The sequence below is a fragment of the Neoarius graeffei genome, chromosome 21, assembly GCF_027579695.1.
Source record: "Neoarius graeffei isolate fNeoGra1 chromosome 21, fNeoGra1.pri, whole genome shotgun sequence".
In the NCBI taxonomy this organism is placed as follows: domain Eukaryota; kingdom Metazoa; phylum Chordata; class Actinopteri; order Siluriformes; family Ariidae; genus Neoarius; species Neoarius graeffei.
The window spans coordinates 38,756,674-38,770,314 of NC_083589.1; the positions used below are offsets into that span (position 1 = coordinate 38,756,674).

Genomic DNA, 13,641 nt, shown 5'->3' on the forward strand with positions numbered 1-13,641 from the left:
ACTGATGAGAGCGTTTCTGTGTCTCCCTGAGGCTCTGTCTGCTCTCTGCTCCAGCGTTAATACTTTTAGTAGAAAGCTGCTCTCTGCTGCAGACTGTCATTATATACCACTGTCACTCAAATCCCTGAGCTGCTGCTCCAAAACCAGGAGGAACTATCTGACTGCACGCCATGAAAGCAGTACACCTTGTTTCTCACAGACAGATGGACAAACACATGCACATGTACGCATACAGACCCAGTCTGTTTTTTCTAGCTTCGACTATGGAAGGTTGCACTGTGAATAGATAGTAACTGTGTCTCTGACATGCTGGTGACAGTGGCTTTAGAGAAAGACACACATTTTTAAAAAGGAGGGGAAAAAAACAATAATAATAATAATAATAATAATAATTTGGAATCAACACTGATGCACTGGAAGTGTATTTAAAATAAGTTTACCATAAATGTTTGACCTAAGGGCTTCATTTAACCTAGTTTAGTAAACATGGCCAGATATGTAGGCCAAGTTTACATTAGACCGTATCTGTCTCGTTTTCTTCGCGGATGCACTGTCCGTTTACATTAAACCGCCTGGAAATGCCGGGAAACGGGAATCCGCCAGGGTCCACGTATTCAGTCTAGATCGTGTCTGGTCCGGTGCTGTGTAAACATTGAGAATACGCGGATACGCTGTGCTGAGCTCTAGCTGGCGTCGTCATTGGACAACGTCACTGTGACATCCACCTTCCTGATTTGCTGGCGTTGGTCATGTGACGCGACTGCTGAAAAACAGCGCGGACTTCCGCCTTGTATCACCTTTCATTAAAGAGTATAAAAGTATGAAAATACTGCAAATACTGATGCAAATACTGCCCATTGTGTAGTTATGATTGTCTTTAGGCTTGCCATCCTTCCACTTGCAAGTGGTAAGTGACGCGCATGCCCTACATGCACTGAGATCACACACACAGCGGCTCAGTCCCGAATCACTGCTCGTGCACTTCACTCGCGCGCTCTGTGAGCTGCGCAGGGCCGGAGTGCGCACCCTCCAGAGGGCACTCGCTGTTCAGGGCGGAGTGATTTGGAGCGCAGGATGCCTGCGGAGCCGAGCGTATCCGTGTATTGGCATTGCTGTGTGCACACTAATCGTTTTAAAAACGTTAATCTGATGATCCGCTGATACGGTCGAATGTAAACCCCACCTTAGTCTCTACAGTAGTTTGTTAGTTTTGGTATTATTATTATTATTATTATAGAGCCAGAGCTTAATGCACTTGTTTTTTATTTTAACCAAAGGTAGAAAAGCACAGTCTCCATGTTCCTGTCCCTCCAATTTAACCCCAACAGACCACTAATATAATACTTGAGTCCTGGACTTGGACTTAAGTCTCACTTAAGTTATTATTTTAATGACTGGCAGCTTGACTTGGACTTGCTTATCTATTGTTTGAGACTTAACTTGAGTAAGTAGACAGTATTTTTGGGAAGCATTTGCACGCTCAGAAATAGACTGTGCAGCCTGGAATGTAGAAGAAACAAGTTGTACTGTTTCAAGGGGGGGTTGGCCACACATCGTTTTGACCCATTTTATATATATATAATATAGCTTGCAACATTTATTGCGTAAGGTGGCCCACTTTAGATCGTTCCTTCTGGACTAGACGGGGCCGGAGTGAGCTATGCCATCATTGACGGTCTCGTTGATTGATTTTATTATTATCTGTGGTGGCAATGTCCCCCTACACAAGGCTGCATTTAAAGACTCAACTTGGACTCAGCTTGGGTAACAACTTGGGTACTTTGGACAGAGTTTGATATGAGAATGAAAGGAGTTGAGGATAAGTGACTTAATGGAGGTTCACACAATATGCAAATGGACCAAATATTACAATAATATAATTCTAGATATTGGCTTATTGAATTTTTAAAACAGCAACAGGTCTTGCAGTATACTAAGAACACATTAGTGAAGACTTGATGGGTTTCAAAATTTCCATTTAAACAGGCAAAAATTCAGTTGGAGTCTGTGATCAGGAAGATCACAACATATCAAGAGTTTAGTAAATCCACAGAAGGCTCATGTTTTATGTACAGTACCAGTCAAAAATGTGGACACCTTCTAATTCAGTGGTTTTTCTTTATTTGTATTAACTAAGACTTTTGTCTTAAAGTAATGATGGCTGTCGTTTCTCTTTACCTAGTTGAGCATCTTGACATAATCAGGGATGAGAGTTTTCCGCTTTTCAGCGGATTTCCGCTTTTTCTGAGCAAAAATCGATATTATACCAAATCCGTTGAGATGTTTTTTTCATTGAGGGGGGCTGGGGTATGTTCCTTCGTGATACTCAAGCGTACGACGATGTTACATGTTTACATTTTCGCCATCTTTAGTCTCGCTAAGTCTCGCGGTAGAATACGTGTTATCTACAATGTAATTGGCCAAAACATCGCTGGCGAGAGCATGATAGCCAATCATAACAGTTGTTACAAGAGTGTGGGAGAGAACAAAAGCCAATCATAACAGTTCTTACAAAAGTACCCGCATCGTTCTATTTTATCGAAACTTGCACATGTTCATCGTCGCTGCGCTTCAAAAATACGTTTCTCTTTCATATCGGCTTTTTTACTCAAAGTGCCGAATACAATTGACAAGCAAGACGAAGCAAAGGTACATGAAATCGATGCTGGTATAAAAAACAGAGAGAGGACTGACAAGCTTTTGTCTTTGGCCAAAAGGCTGAAGAAGAAGTCGAAATGATTAAATGAAAATGAGAAGTGACTGTGAACTATAAATAATTGTATAAAGTGTACATAGACATTATCCCATAAACTTAGCATTCGTTTGATTTAATACATTGAACATGTATATGATGGTCAGTAAATCTGCATTAATGCTGACAGTTTTGAAAACTTAAATATTTCAAAAGACTTTGAAATCATATGCAACTAATGAGGACATAGGGTGACTGACCTTTTCTCCCTAAGAAATTTTATTTAATATATGAACATTTTGGTAACTAATAAAACTTACGTTTAATGTGAATTTAGTTTGTCATTTTTGTTGATCATAAATTATAACCATACCCTTGAATGTAGAATGTGATTTTATTTTGAATTCAAACAATACTCCTATTGATTTGAAACATATTTTCATGTAAATATATAAAAAAGACAACAGATTTTTTTTTATCTACTACAGCTCAGATTGCAGGAAAAGTGGTTTGTAAGGCCTTATTTTTCAAAATTTTCCTGGGGGGGTATCCCTCCCAGACCCCCGGCTTCGGGCGCCATCTTGTTTTCTGCTTTTTTTGGTGACCACCCACTCTCATCCCTGCACAATATGGATTGCTACAGTTGTGGAATAGGGCTATTTACTGTATTTTTGTTATTTATTTATTGTTTTGATCTCAAATGCATTAAGAAGGCAAGAAATTCCACTAATTTCCACTAAAACACTTTTTTTTGTTTACCATAATTCCATATATGATCCATTTATTTCATAGTTTTGATAACGTCATTGTTCTGCAGTGTAGGAAATGGTCAAAATACAGAAAAACCCATGAACGAGTAGGTGTATGCAAACCTTTGACTGGTGCTGTACATGTAGCCTTGTGCAAAAATTGCACCAACAACAGGCAGGACAACATTTAAAGGTGGGGGAAATGGCATTTTAACTCTATATGTTGGTTTATATGTCATGGGGTGTGTTTTCTGCCACAGGCTCGAGTGATGGCAACAATCGGTGTGACTCGTGGGCTCGGTGATCACGACCTCAAAGTGCATGACTCCAATATCTACATTAAACCATTTCTGTCTTGCTGTCCTGAGGTATGACCTGACACAACTGTACTTTCAATAGATCTCATTTTGTCAAGCGAGGTTCATCAGAAACTTTTCTTCGACTCGAACCCTAGATTTTCTACATTTTCTAGTGTCACCTGGAACTGACATGGATTAGAGATTATATGTCATGAATCTATGCAAAATAGTATAACACAATAATGAGCAACCCTAATTAACCTAATAATAATTAACCCTAAATCAGAAAAAGCTGGGATGGTATGGAAATAAAAATAAAAAAAGAGAGCCATAATTTTCTAAATTTACTTTGACTTGTATTTTGTATGCAGCACGTTCCAAAAACAGTTGGGATGGGGGACATTTAGGGCTAGTAATGAGGTAAAACAGTTAAATAAGGATGTGATTTGAATCAGGTGATGTCAACAGGTGATTGTAATCATGACTTGGTACAAACTCCGTATCCAGGAAAGGCCTAGTGTCTGAGCAAGCCTAAGCTGAACACCCGTGATCTCCGAGCCCTCAGACAGCACTGCATTAAGAACCGTCATTAATCTATAGCTGATATAACCACATGGGCTCAGTATTACTTTGGCGAACCTTTGTCAAGCTCTACAATTCAGAGTTACATCTACAAATGCCAGTTAAAACTTTACTGTGCAAAAAGGAAGCTGTATGTTAACTGTGTCCAGAAGCACTGTCGACGACTTCTCTGGGCTCTGACGTATCTGGGATGGACCATCTCGCAGTGGAAATGTGTATTGTGTTCAGATGAATCGGTATTCCAGGTCTTTTTGTAGGAAATGGATGCCGATTACCAAAGATGAAAAGGACCATCCAGACTGTTACCAGCAACAAGTCCAAAAGGCCCTGTTTACATTATTTCGAATCAGCGGATCATCAGATTAACGTTTTTAAAACGATTCGCGTACACACAATTTCTGTGCCCGCAACAAAACCGTTCCCCGTGCACACAGCAACGCCAATACACGGATACGCTAATCACATGACTAATTAGACGGCATGTCACATGATCCCAGTGCATATCGGGTATGCGCAAGTCACTCACCACTTGCAAGCACAAAGTGTGTGAGAGATTGAGTGAGCGAGTGAGAGAGAGAGTGTGAGAGAGAGGAGAGAGAGAGAAAGAGAGAGCGAGAGAGTGTGAGAGAGTGAGAGAGCATAAGAATCAAAATTTGAAGTTCTTTATGGAAATCAGGGACGCCGTGTCATTGGGACTAAAGAGGAGAAGGTTTTTCAGCAGTCGCGTCACATGACCAACGTGGCATGACCAACGCCAGCGAATCAGGAAGGTGGATGTCACAGTGACGTTGTCCAATGACTACGTCAGCTAGAGCTCAGCACTGCGTATCCTCGTTCCTCAATGTTTACACAGCACCGGATCAGATACGTACTGGGTTGAATACGTGGGTCCTGGCGGATTCAAGTTGTTCCGCCTGTGGAGTCGTTTCCCGGCGTTTTAATGTGCACGGACAGTGCATCCGCAACGACAACGATACGGATACGGTCTAATGTAAACACCACCAAAGCCAGGGTCTGTCACGGTATGGAATTGTGTCAGTGCCCTTGGCAAAGGTAACTTACACTTCTGTGATGGCAGCATTAATGCAGAAAAGTACATTGAGATTTTGCAGCAACATATGCTGCCTTCAAGACGACATATCCAGTTATATTTCAACAAGACAATGCAAAACCACATTCTGTACACATTACAAAGGCATGGCTGTGGAAGGAGAGGGTGCCTGCCTCCTCTGTCCTTAATTGAGAATCCGTGGCAAATTTTGAAATGGAAAAATACAACGACGACCCCGTACTGCTGCACACCCTTAAGACCCGTTTGCAGGAAGAATGGGACAAAATAACACCTGAAACACTTCATCACTTGGTGTCTTCGGTCCCTAAACATCTTTTAAGTGTTAGAAGGATTGAAATCCTTATAAAGTGGTAAATGGTTTACCATCCCAACTTTTTTGAAATGCGTTATATGAATCAGAATTAAAATAAATGTTTTGTTTAAAAAAAAAAAGATTCATGAGGTAAAACATCAAATAATGTGATTGATGTATTGTTTTGAGCGCAATACAGAATAAAGATTATTCACAAATCATTGTTTTTTCAATTTTAATTGCACTTTCAACATACTGTCCCAACTTTTTCTGATTTGGGGTTGTAGTATTTTCTGGATTCTGTGACATGAATGTTAATGAATGAGCACCACTGCCAGGCTCGCTTAGCTGGCTCTTTATCACTTTCCATCTGCCATCATTTTGAAGGAAGGAATCCGTATCCTTTGAATGTTGTTAAAGTTGAGAAGTCAACAGAAAGAGAGCTGCAACTTTTCTGTGTGTGTGTGGGGTCACAGAGACACTGTATGTACAGTGTATGACACTTTATGTACAGCTGTTCACATTTTCAATTTTAATATGTTGAAAAATATTGTTCATGAATGTAGCTTCACTCTAATAAAGCTACCATTGTCATGTATAGTATAGTGTAATGTAGAAGCGGGCGGCATGGTGGTGTAGTGGTTAGCACTGTCGCCTCGCAGCAAGAAGGTCCTGGGTTCGAGCCCAGCGGCCAGCAAGGGCCTTTCTGTGCGGAGTTTGCATGTTCTCCCCGTGTCCGCGTGGGTTTCCTCCGGGTGCTCCGGTTTCCCCCACAGTCCAAAGACATGCAGGTTAGGTTAACTGGTGACTCTAAATTGACCGTAGGTGCGAATGGTTTTTGTCTCTGTATCAGCCCTGCGATGACCTGGCGACTTGTCCAGGGTGTACCCCGCCTTTCGCCCGTAGTCAGCTGGGATAGGCTCCAGCTTGCCCGTGACTCTGTAGAACAGGATAAGCGGCTACAGGTAATGGATAGTGTAGAAGCCATTTCTATAGGTGATTGCTTTCATTTTTATACCAATTGTTCTGGCAGTGTCAGGATTGATATTATACCAGTGTTCATCAGATCTCATCTTGTGCAAATCTTGCTCTGATTGTAGTGTGCACTAAAATTGCTTTGGACGTCTTAGTTGCAGACCATCTCATTTCCTCATATCCAAAATTAAAAGCTTGGTGTTGTCTTTCCCTCCCTGTTTGGATCTTCTGCAGTGCTTTCAAAACCTCCCTTTCTCTCGCTCACCACAGACTCTCTGATCTTTCTTTCTGCTTCTTCCAGGCAAACTCCTTTGATTTTTAATTCATTACACTCCGAGTTCAGTTAGAGTTCATTTGGCAAGCTGCTATCTTTGTCTTAGTGATCCTTGCCCTGATTTTGCCGTTTTTCATCTTCTTTTTTTTTTTCTTCTTCTTCTTGCCAGCAGTTTTATGGGAACAGCCTATGGTTCTTGATTCCCATCTGCTAATGAGGTGCTTTAAGCTTCAGACTCGTTCTTTTAAACTTCGCAAACTATACTTGTGTTGAAAATGCTACAGGAGGAGCTGTGGGTGCATAATGCACATGTTCATTTTGACTTCTGCCTTACAGCCTTATCTACGCTGTTAAAAATATATGTTCTGTTATCCACTGCAGTAATGTAGAATAACTATACTGCTTGTTTGTACAGGTGAGAGTATATAACCTGACGCAGTATGAGCATGACATCAATGACGTGCTAGTGATGGCCACTGATGGCCTGTGGGATGTTCTTTCAAACGAGGAAGTGGCAGAGTACGTCACTTCTTTCCTCGCCAACTGTGACCGAGACGACAAGCACAGGTACAAAATGGCTGTGTTTGTGCATATAATTGGAAGAATGAGCTAATAAGTTCAAGCGAATAAGGCATGTAAGTCGCACCACCCTGATTTCTGCCTTGAAGGGGGGAGAAAATATGGGCAAGCTTATTGTACAGGTCATATTTAATGTATCAGGTATTTTTTTTCCACATTGTTGTAAAGTACTGATATGATGACTACGATATAACCTTGTGTTGGCTGCCTGTGGATAGGCATTTCTGAATCATTTCTGTAGCTGCCATGCTGAGAGACATGCAACATTATAAATTTGGCTACATTTCGATGATTTCTGAATTGTTAAGAGCGTACGTTAAAAGGAAAAATATGATAAAGTCTGTTGGAAAAGGTAGCTAGCTAATGTTGGGTAGTGCTGAATGCAACTCTGGCACTAAACCAAATGACTGAACTAAAATTTTTCTTGGATTTTTTTCAGTTTTAATGGACTGTAAGCTGTCTTGAATTCATTTCCATTATTTTATATATATTTTCTATCCATATTCGCTGGGTATGAGCAGTCGCACACTCTGATTGGCTACTCTACTACTAGGCTAACAGCTCATATACCGTGAGTAGAGAAACAAAATGGCGGGGCGTGTTGCTGAACCAACCGAGGACAAAATAAAAACTCTACTCGAAAACAAAACCCCAAAAAATACAAAAAAAAAAAAAGCGCAACAAAATATGGAATAAAAGTATTTGATGGTAAGAACGTATCTCTTTATTTTTCAAGAATTATTATTATAGCATTTTTCACAAATTGCTACTGTCATTTTGCCGGTTTGTTTACAAAAATTCTTTTGTCAGACGTCTTTGTATAAAGTTTTTATTTATCAAATTTGCTAAAAATAAAAATGCTCCCTTTCTCAAAATCCATATTTATAATCAGGGCTTTGAACCGGTTCAAGGAACGAAAACCGGGAACTTTTTCTATTTCACATGGAACAGAAACGAAACCAGAAACTTTATTATTTTTTATGCTCCGGAACAGAAACGCTTATTAAAAATAATGGTAACCGGTTAATACCGGTTTTTATTTCGTTCCTCAAAGTTTCCGTAGCCTACAAATAAAAAAAAAAGTCATTCTTCTCCTGCGCAAGTTTCTATGACCCGCTGGGGTTCACTTCCTGTGTGACGTTCGCTGACTGAATGGAGAGAGCAGGAGGGTGGACTACTATCACGTCTCCACATCTTAAATAAGAGGTAAATATTGCAGTCTATCGTTATTCAAAAACGTCAATTTCAAACATATCAATATATTTGTCCACGTTAATGAGAGGCTCGCGAACATTAAACGACGTTAACCTCTGTTAGCCTATCAATGCATAGGGCCTGACTAGCCTTTGGTAACACACTAAACGAATTATCTTTCATTTTTGGCACTTTTTCTGTTTGTGTAGATGGGAAGACATACTGAGAATCCAAATTGCCAACATTTGAAATAATAATTGTTTTGAATTATTTCTTGTCTTCTTTAATGAAGGTTGTAATAGAATTAGCCTACATTTGGCTTAAGCTGGATGACACAGAGACATAATTTTATAGCCATTTGTTAAACAGCTGACAGGGAACGTAATTAACCGTTCCGGGAACGAAATTTTTTTTTGTTCTAACCGGTTCGGGAACGTCTATTTAATGGTGGAACCCAAAACCGGAAACGTTAAAATTCCGTTTCTGTTCGGAACGAACCAATAGGAAAAAAATTCTGGTTCAAAGCCCTGTTTATAATATTAGTTGTTCCACTCAATCTCGTAATACGTGCCTTATAGCCAACTCAGTGCTACGCACCTCGTCAGCTATCAGCTCATGTACGACTCGATTTTGTGGAAGAACTGTTATATAATATTATAAATAGTGTGTGTGTGTGTGTGTGTGTGTGTGTGTGTGTGTGTGTGTGTGTGTAAAATATTACTTTTTTTTTTTCTCTCTTACTCCCCAACAGAGTTTTTAGACTGATGGTATTTTTAGTCCATAATTTAGTGAACTTCAAAACAGAGTCGTTCTGGATGAGGGCGTCTGCCGAATGCCATAAATGTAGGCCATTGCAGGGTTGCATGCACACACACTCACGCCAAGGAGCAATTTAGCATAGCCAGTCCACCTACTGTCATTTTTTGGGGAAATCTGTAGGAAACCCATATGGATTGAGGATCAAACTAAAACAAAGGAGTTCAGGATGAAACCATAAAACCATTTAGAGCAACAATGAGCATCCAAGTCAAACTTTAGATAGCAACATGTTTTGGTTGGTCTACTGCACTGCGAGTAAAGGAAAACCTGTGTGTAAATTACAATTTTTAGCCAAATTGTTCCTTTAGGTATTGAATGTATTCTGAAAAATGTCTGATGTAGTAGTTCTGTGTCTGCAGGTACACCATGGCAGCGCAGGACGTGGTGATGCGTGCTCGGGGCGTGCTCAGGGACCGTGGATGGCGCATAACAGATGACCGCCTTGGCTCCGGAGATGACATTTCAGTTTACATCATCCCACTTATGTATGGTAACCGACAGCTATAGAGCATGGCACTTGCTCTCGCTGTCTCTCTCTCACACAGACACACACACACCACACCCTGTGATACTCAATGTACAGTGTTCCTCTTTTTGTTAAAAAAAAAAAAAGAAGGAAAAAAAGAGGAACAAGTGTGTGTGTGTGGGGGGGGGGGGGGGGTGTTCCCTTTTTGGAAAAAAAAATTGTAAAGTTCCTATGGCCCATCACCTGGTTATGTGACTCCAGACCAATCCACAGTTACACAGTGATGAGTTGTCTTTTATGTCTGACTTTTTGCTGGATGAAGGCAGGTTTTATTAACATATTTCTGATTGAATAACAGGAGATATGGATGTGAGAGAGTGCGAATGCTTCTAAATTGGTAATTCTTTCCTATTCATTCCTTAATGTTTATTGTTTTCATTCATATCCCAGAGTGCCGCTCATTATATTTCGTGAATTTATTAATTAAGCAATATAGTAGGTATATTTTAATGATTGTATGTTGTTAAAAATACAACAGATAATCGGAGCAGATTGAAGTCAACGATAATCATTTTCAGCTTCAGAACATCTCTCACACACACACACACGTTATGATTTGACATTTGTGGCACTTTTAAACCCAGATCACGTGATCATTGGGAAGGTCAGTTTATCTTTGAAAGATTCATTATTTACTTATTCAACCATGACCAAAATACATAACCTCTCAGGATGACATTGGTGCATATACTCTGTGTGTGTGTATACTGCCTATATATACTCAACACCATCCATAAACAATGCATTCTGTGTATATTGTATTTTTCGAAACACCTTTTCTGTCACTACAATTTGAGTCATGGGATATTCATAGACAACAGTTTACACATTTGTAAAGTACACTCACTTGCCACTTTTTAAGGTAAACTTATCTGGTATCTCCACTCAGCGGCCATTTTATCAGGTTAACCTTCCATCAGTAAGTGTAGGTGTATAGTTACTGTGCTATGGACAATTCACCAGCTCCTGTCTCCTCCACCCTTTAGTTTAGTGGAAAGGGACCACCAGAGGGCCTCTGCAACATGACACTCCCAAAATGAACTGTAGAAAATAAACACACCTGATAAAATAACCAGTGAGTGTAGATACACATTGTGTATTGTGTCTTGATAAACTACTAACTCTGTGTATGTCTCTAAAATTTAAAACCTATTACTCGTGTTTGCTATGTCACACCACTTGAGCGCGTTCCATTGGGATATTCTAACATAAATAAGCAAAGCATTTCACAAACATTTCCAGCCGATCAGATTCGAGATGGATCTTAAACTGAATGCTAACCAACGACGTGAGAGGGGTTAGTTTAGCTAAAACTACGACTACTACTGCTGTACATGAGAGAGGATCTAAACGCCTAAACCCATGCCTGTAATACATTCCACTTCCAATAACGCGCTTGCATGGAAATTCATTGTGCAGTATTGTAAATACTTTGAGAGAACATGCTTTTCTATACAGTAGGTCGGTGAATTCACAGTTGCGATTTCAGTTTATTAGACAACCATATTAAACTTAGACTTTTCATGTAAAGTGCTATGAGCGTTATTTGCTCACCATGTGCTGAACTGCATGTTTGTATCTATGGCTAAAAATGCAAGGATGTTGTTAATCATTCCGAAAACTATGCCACGCCATGCCAACCCTGCAAATAGAAAAACTGTTAAACTCAGGGGTTTTATGGGGTTAACGGTATGGAAAATATGAATGCAAAAACACAAATGTTAATGCTGCTTTGAAATTAGAAGCATAAAAATGTTGTATGTGGCTCCTTATCTACAGCACAGTCTTATGGGGGGAAATATTTAATGTGCGGAATTGGCAGATGTCTCCAAAACCGTGTGTATGCAGTTGAAATGTGGGTATTTATGACAGAGTTCCCACAGATTGGTTTGTGTGAAGTGCCAAATTGAAAATGAATAGTATATGTGAGTTTAAGAGCCCCTTATTTGTAAAGTGATCTCATTTATTATTATTTTTTTTAAAATGGAAGAACTTCTCAAGTGAATTTTGTCTATGTATATATTAACTGTTTCCAGACTTTTTGATACATTTGGGATGTCACCACAAAATGAGTCCAGTATTGTAAGTTAATTCCGAGATAGATATAGCCATTTGAAATGAGTTTATCAAAAAGTGACCCACATATTGTTTTCTAATTTTGTCGTAATTAAAAATCCTTAAATTTAAATCCTTTGCTAAACCCTTAATCTATAATGTATCTGTTACCAAAATATACTGTAAAAATCCTATAAATATGATAATTTTTAAGTTAAAGGCCAAATAAATGTGTGCTATTTCAGTTTACGTCTGACAGGATTTACAGCTGATTTTCTCCAAACTTGATTTCCTGTTAAGATGATCATACCTTAAACATTTTTGTTAACTTGTCCGGATTGGCTGCACCAAATTTAACAAACAGCTCATTTGAAATATAATTAACTGTAGACTATCCAATAAAACAACTTTTCTTTTATGAACTAATTTTGTGGTGACACCCCATTTACTAACTTGTTTCCTTTCCCTCAAAACTGTAAATTATAATTTTGCAGGCGATGTGGGGTGGGTATTTATTTCTATGTACTGTATCAGGTCAGTATAGTTCTAACGAGTGTGATCTTTGGTAATTTACACTTGATTCTCCCATGTGAATGTGAAATGTACATTTTGTAATGTTGATAAAGTGAAAGGATATTTTTAATGTTTATGTATTTTATGTAAAATTTTCACCTCCATGTTTTTTGTTCCCTCCCCCCAAAAAAAAATAAATAAAATGAAGACATGGCTTCTCTGTTCACGTTCAGCTGCTGCTACCATTTTGTGTATCTGGACTCTATAACCACCTTTATCATTCGACATTACCTGGGCTTCTGTAGTATTTAATCTTTCAGAAAAGAATTAACCTGAGGCATGTGTGTGATGGGTTCGATTAAAGGTATTTTGTTCTGGACGGTATTCTTATTTCTTTATATCACCACAAACCAGTGCTGTGCTTTATTTGTTTCACATCGTCTTCCTCACTTCATCACATTCTGTGCTGTTAATTCCTTGACACCTTGCCCACTGCCCATGGAGGGAACAGTTTGAGTGTGCTAGTGGAAAATTCACTGCCTGCCGTCAGAGAGGTGGGAGATTTCCGAGGGTTGCTGCGGAGGCACAGAATTGGGAGATCAGTCAGCCATCTGCTACTATTTACTTCATCATTTAAACTCGGGTCTAATCTCCTCCTCACTAATACTGATTTTGCAATGCAGAGCATGTTTGAGGACTTTGTACCATCACTGTCTGGATATATTTAAAGCACGCCTCATCAGCTTTGCTATCATAGGGATGATTTCTGACACTTGCCAGCTTCACTCCTGTTGTCTACGCTGAAACATTACAATGCCAGTTTGCTTAAAATACTGATTAATTAAAGTTCTTATCTTGATGGTTAAATCTCACCCTTTCTTCAATGAATAATCAAGTGGATGTTGTCCATTTATACCTAATCATCAAGAATGTTTTGTGCTCATCCTAGGATTTATTCACAAACTGCTCACCCTGAACAGCCTTTCAATACACTGTTGTACATCAGTGTGTGTGTGTGCA

At 39.3% G+C, this 13,641-nt stretch overlaps 1 protein-coding gene across 1 annotated transcript in view; it reads left to right on the forward strand.

The window, feature by feature from the left end:
• The window catches only part of LOC132869723 (protein phosphatase 1H-like), a 78,961-nt gene extending 66,108 nt beyond the window's left edge, over positions 1-12,853 (forward strand). Inside the window, exons 8-10 of the mRNA XM_060903078.1 lie at positions 3,702-3,809; positions 7,351-7,502; positions 9,887-12,853. Of these exons, the coding sequence (XP_060759061.1) occupies positions 3,702-3,809; positions 7,351-7,502; positions 9,887-10,034 (408 nt within the window). The 3' untranslated portion in view covers positions 10,035-12,853. The remainder of the gene's footprint in view (positions 1-3,701; positions 3,810-7,350; positions 7,503-9,886) is intronic.
• Positions 12,854-13,641: the final 788 nt, after the last annotated feature.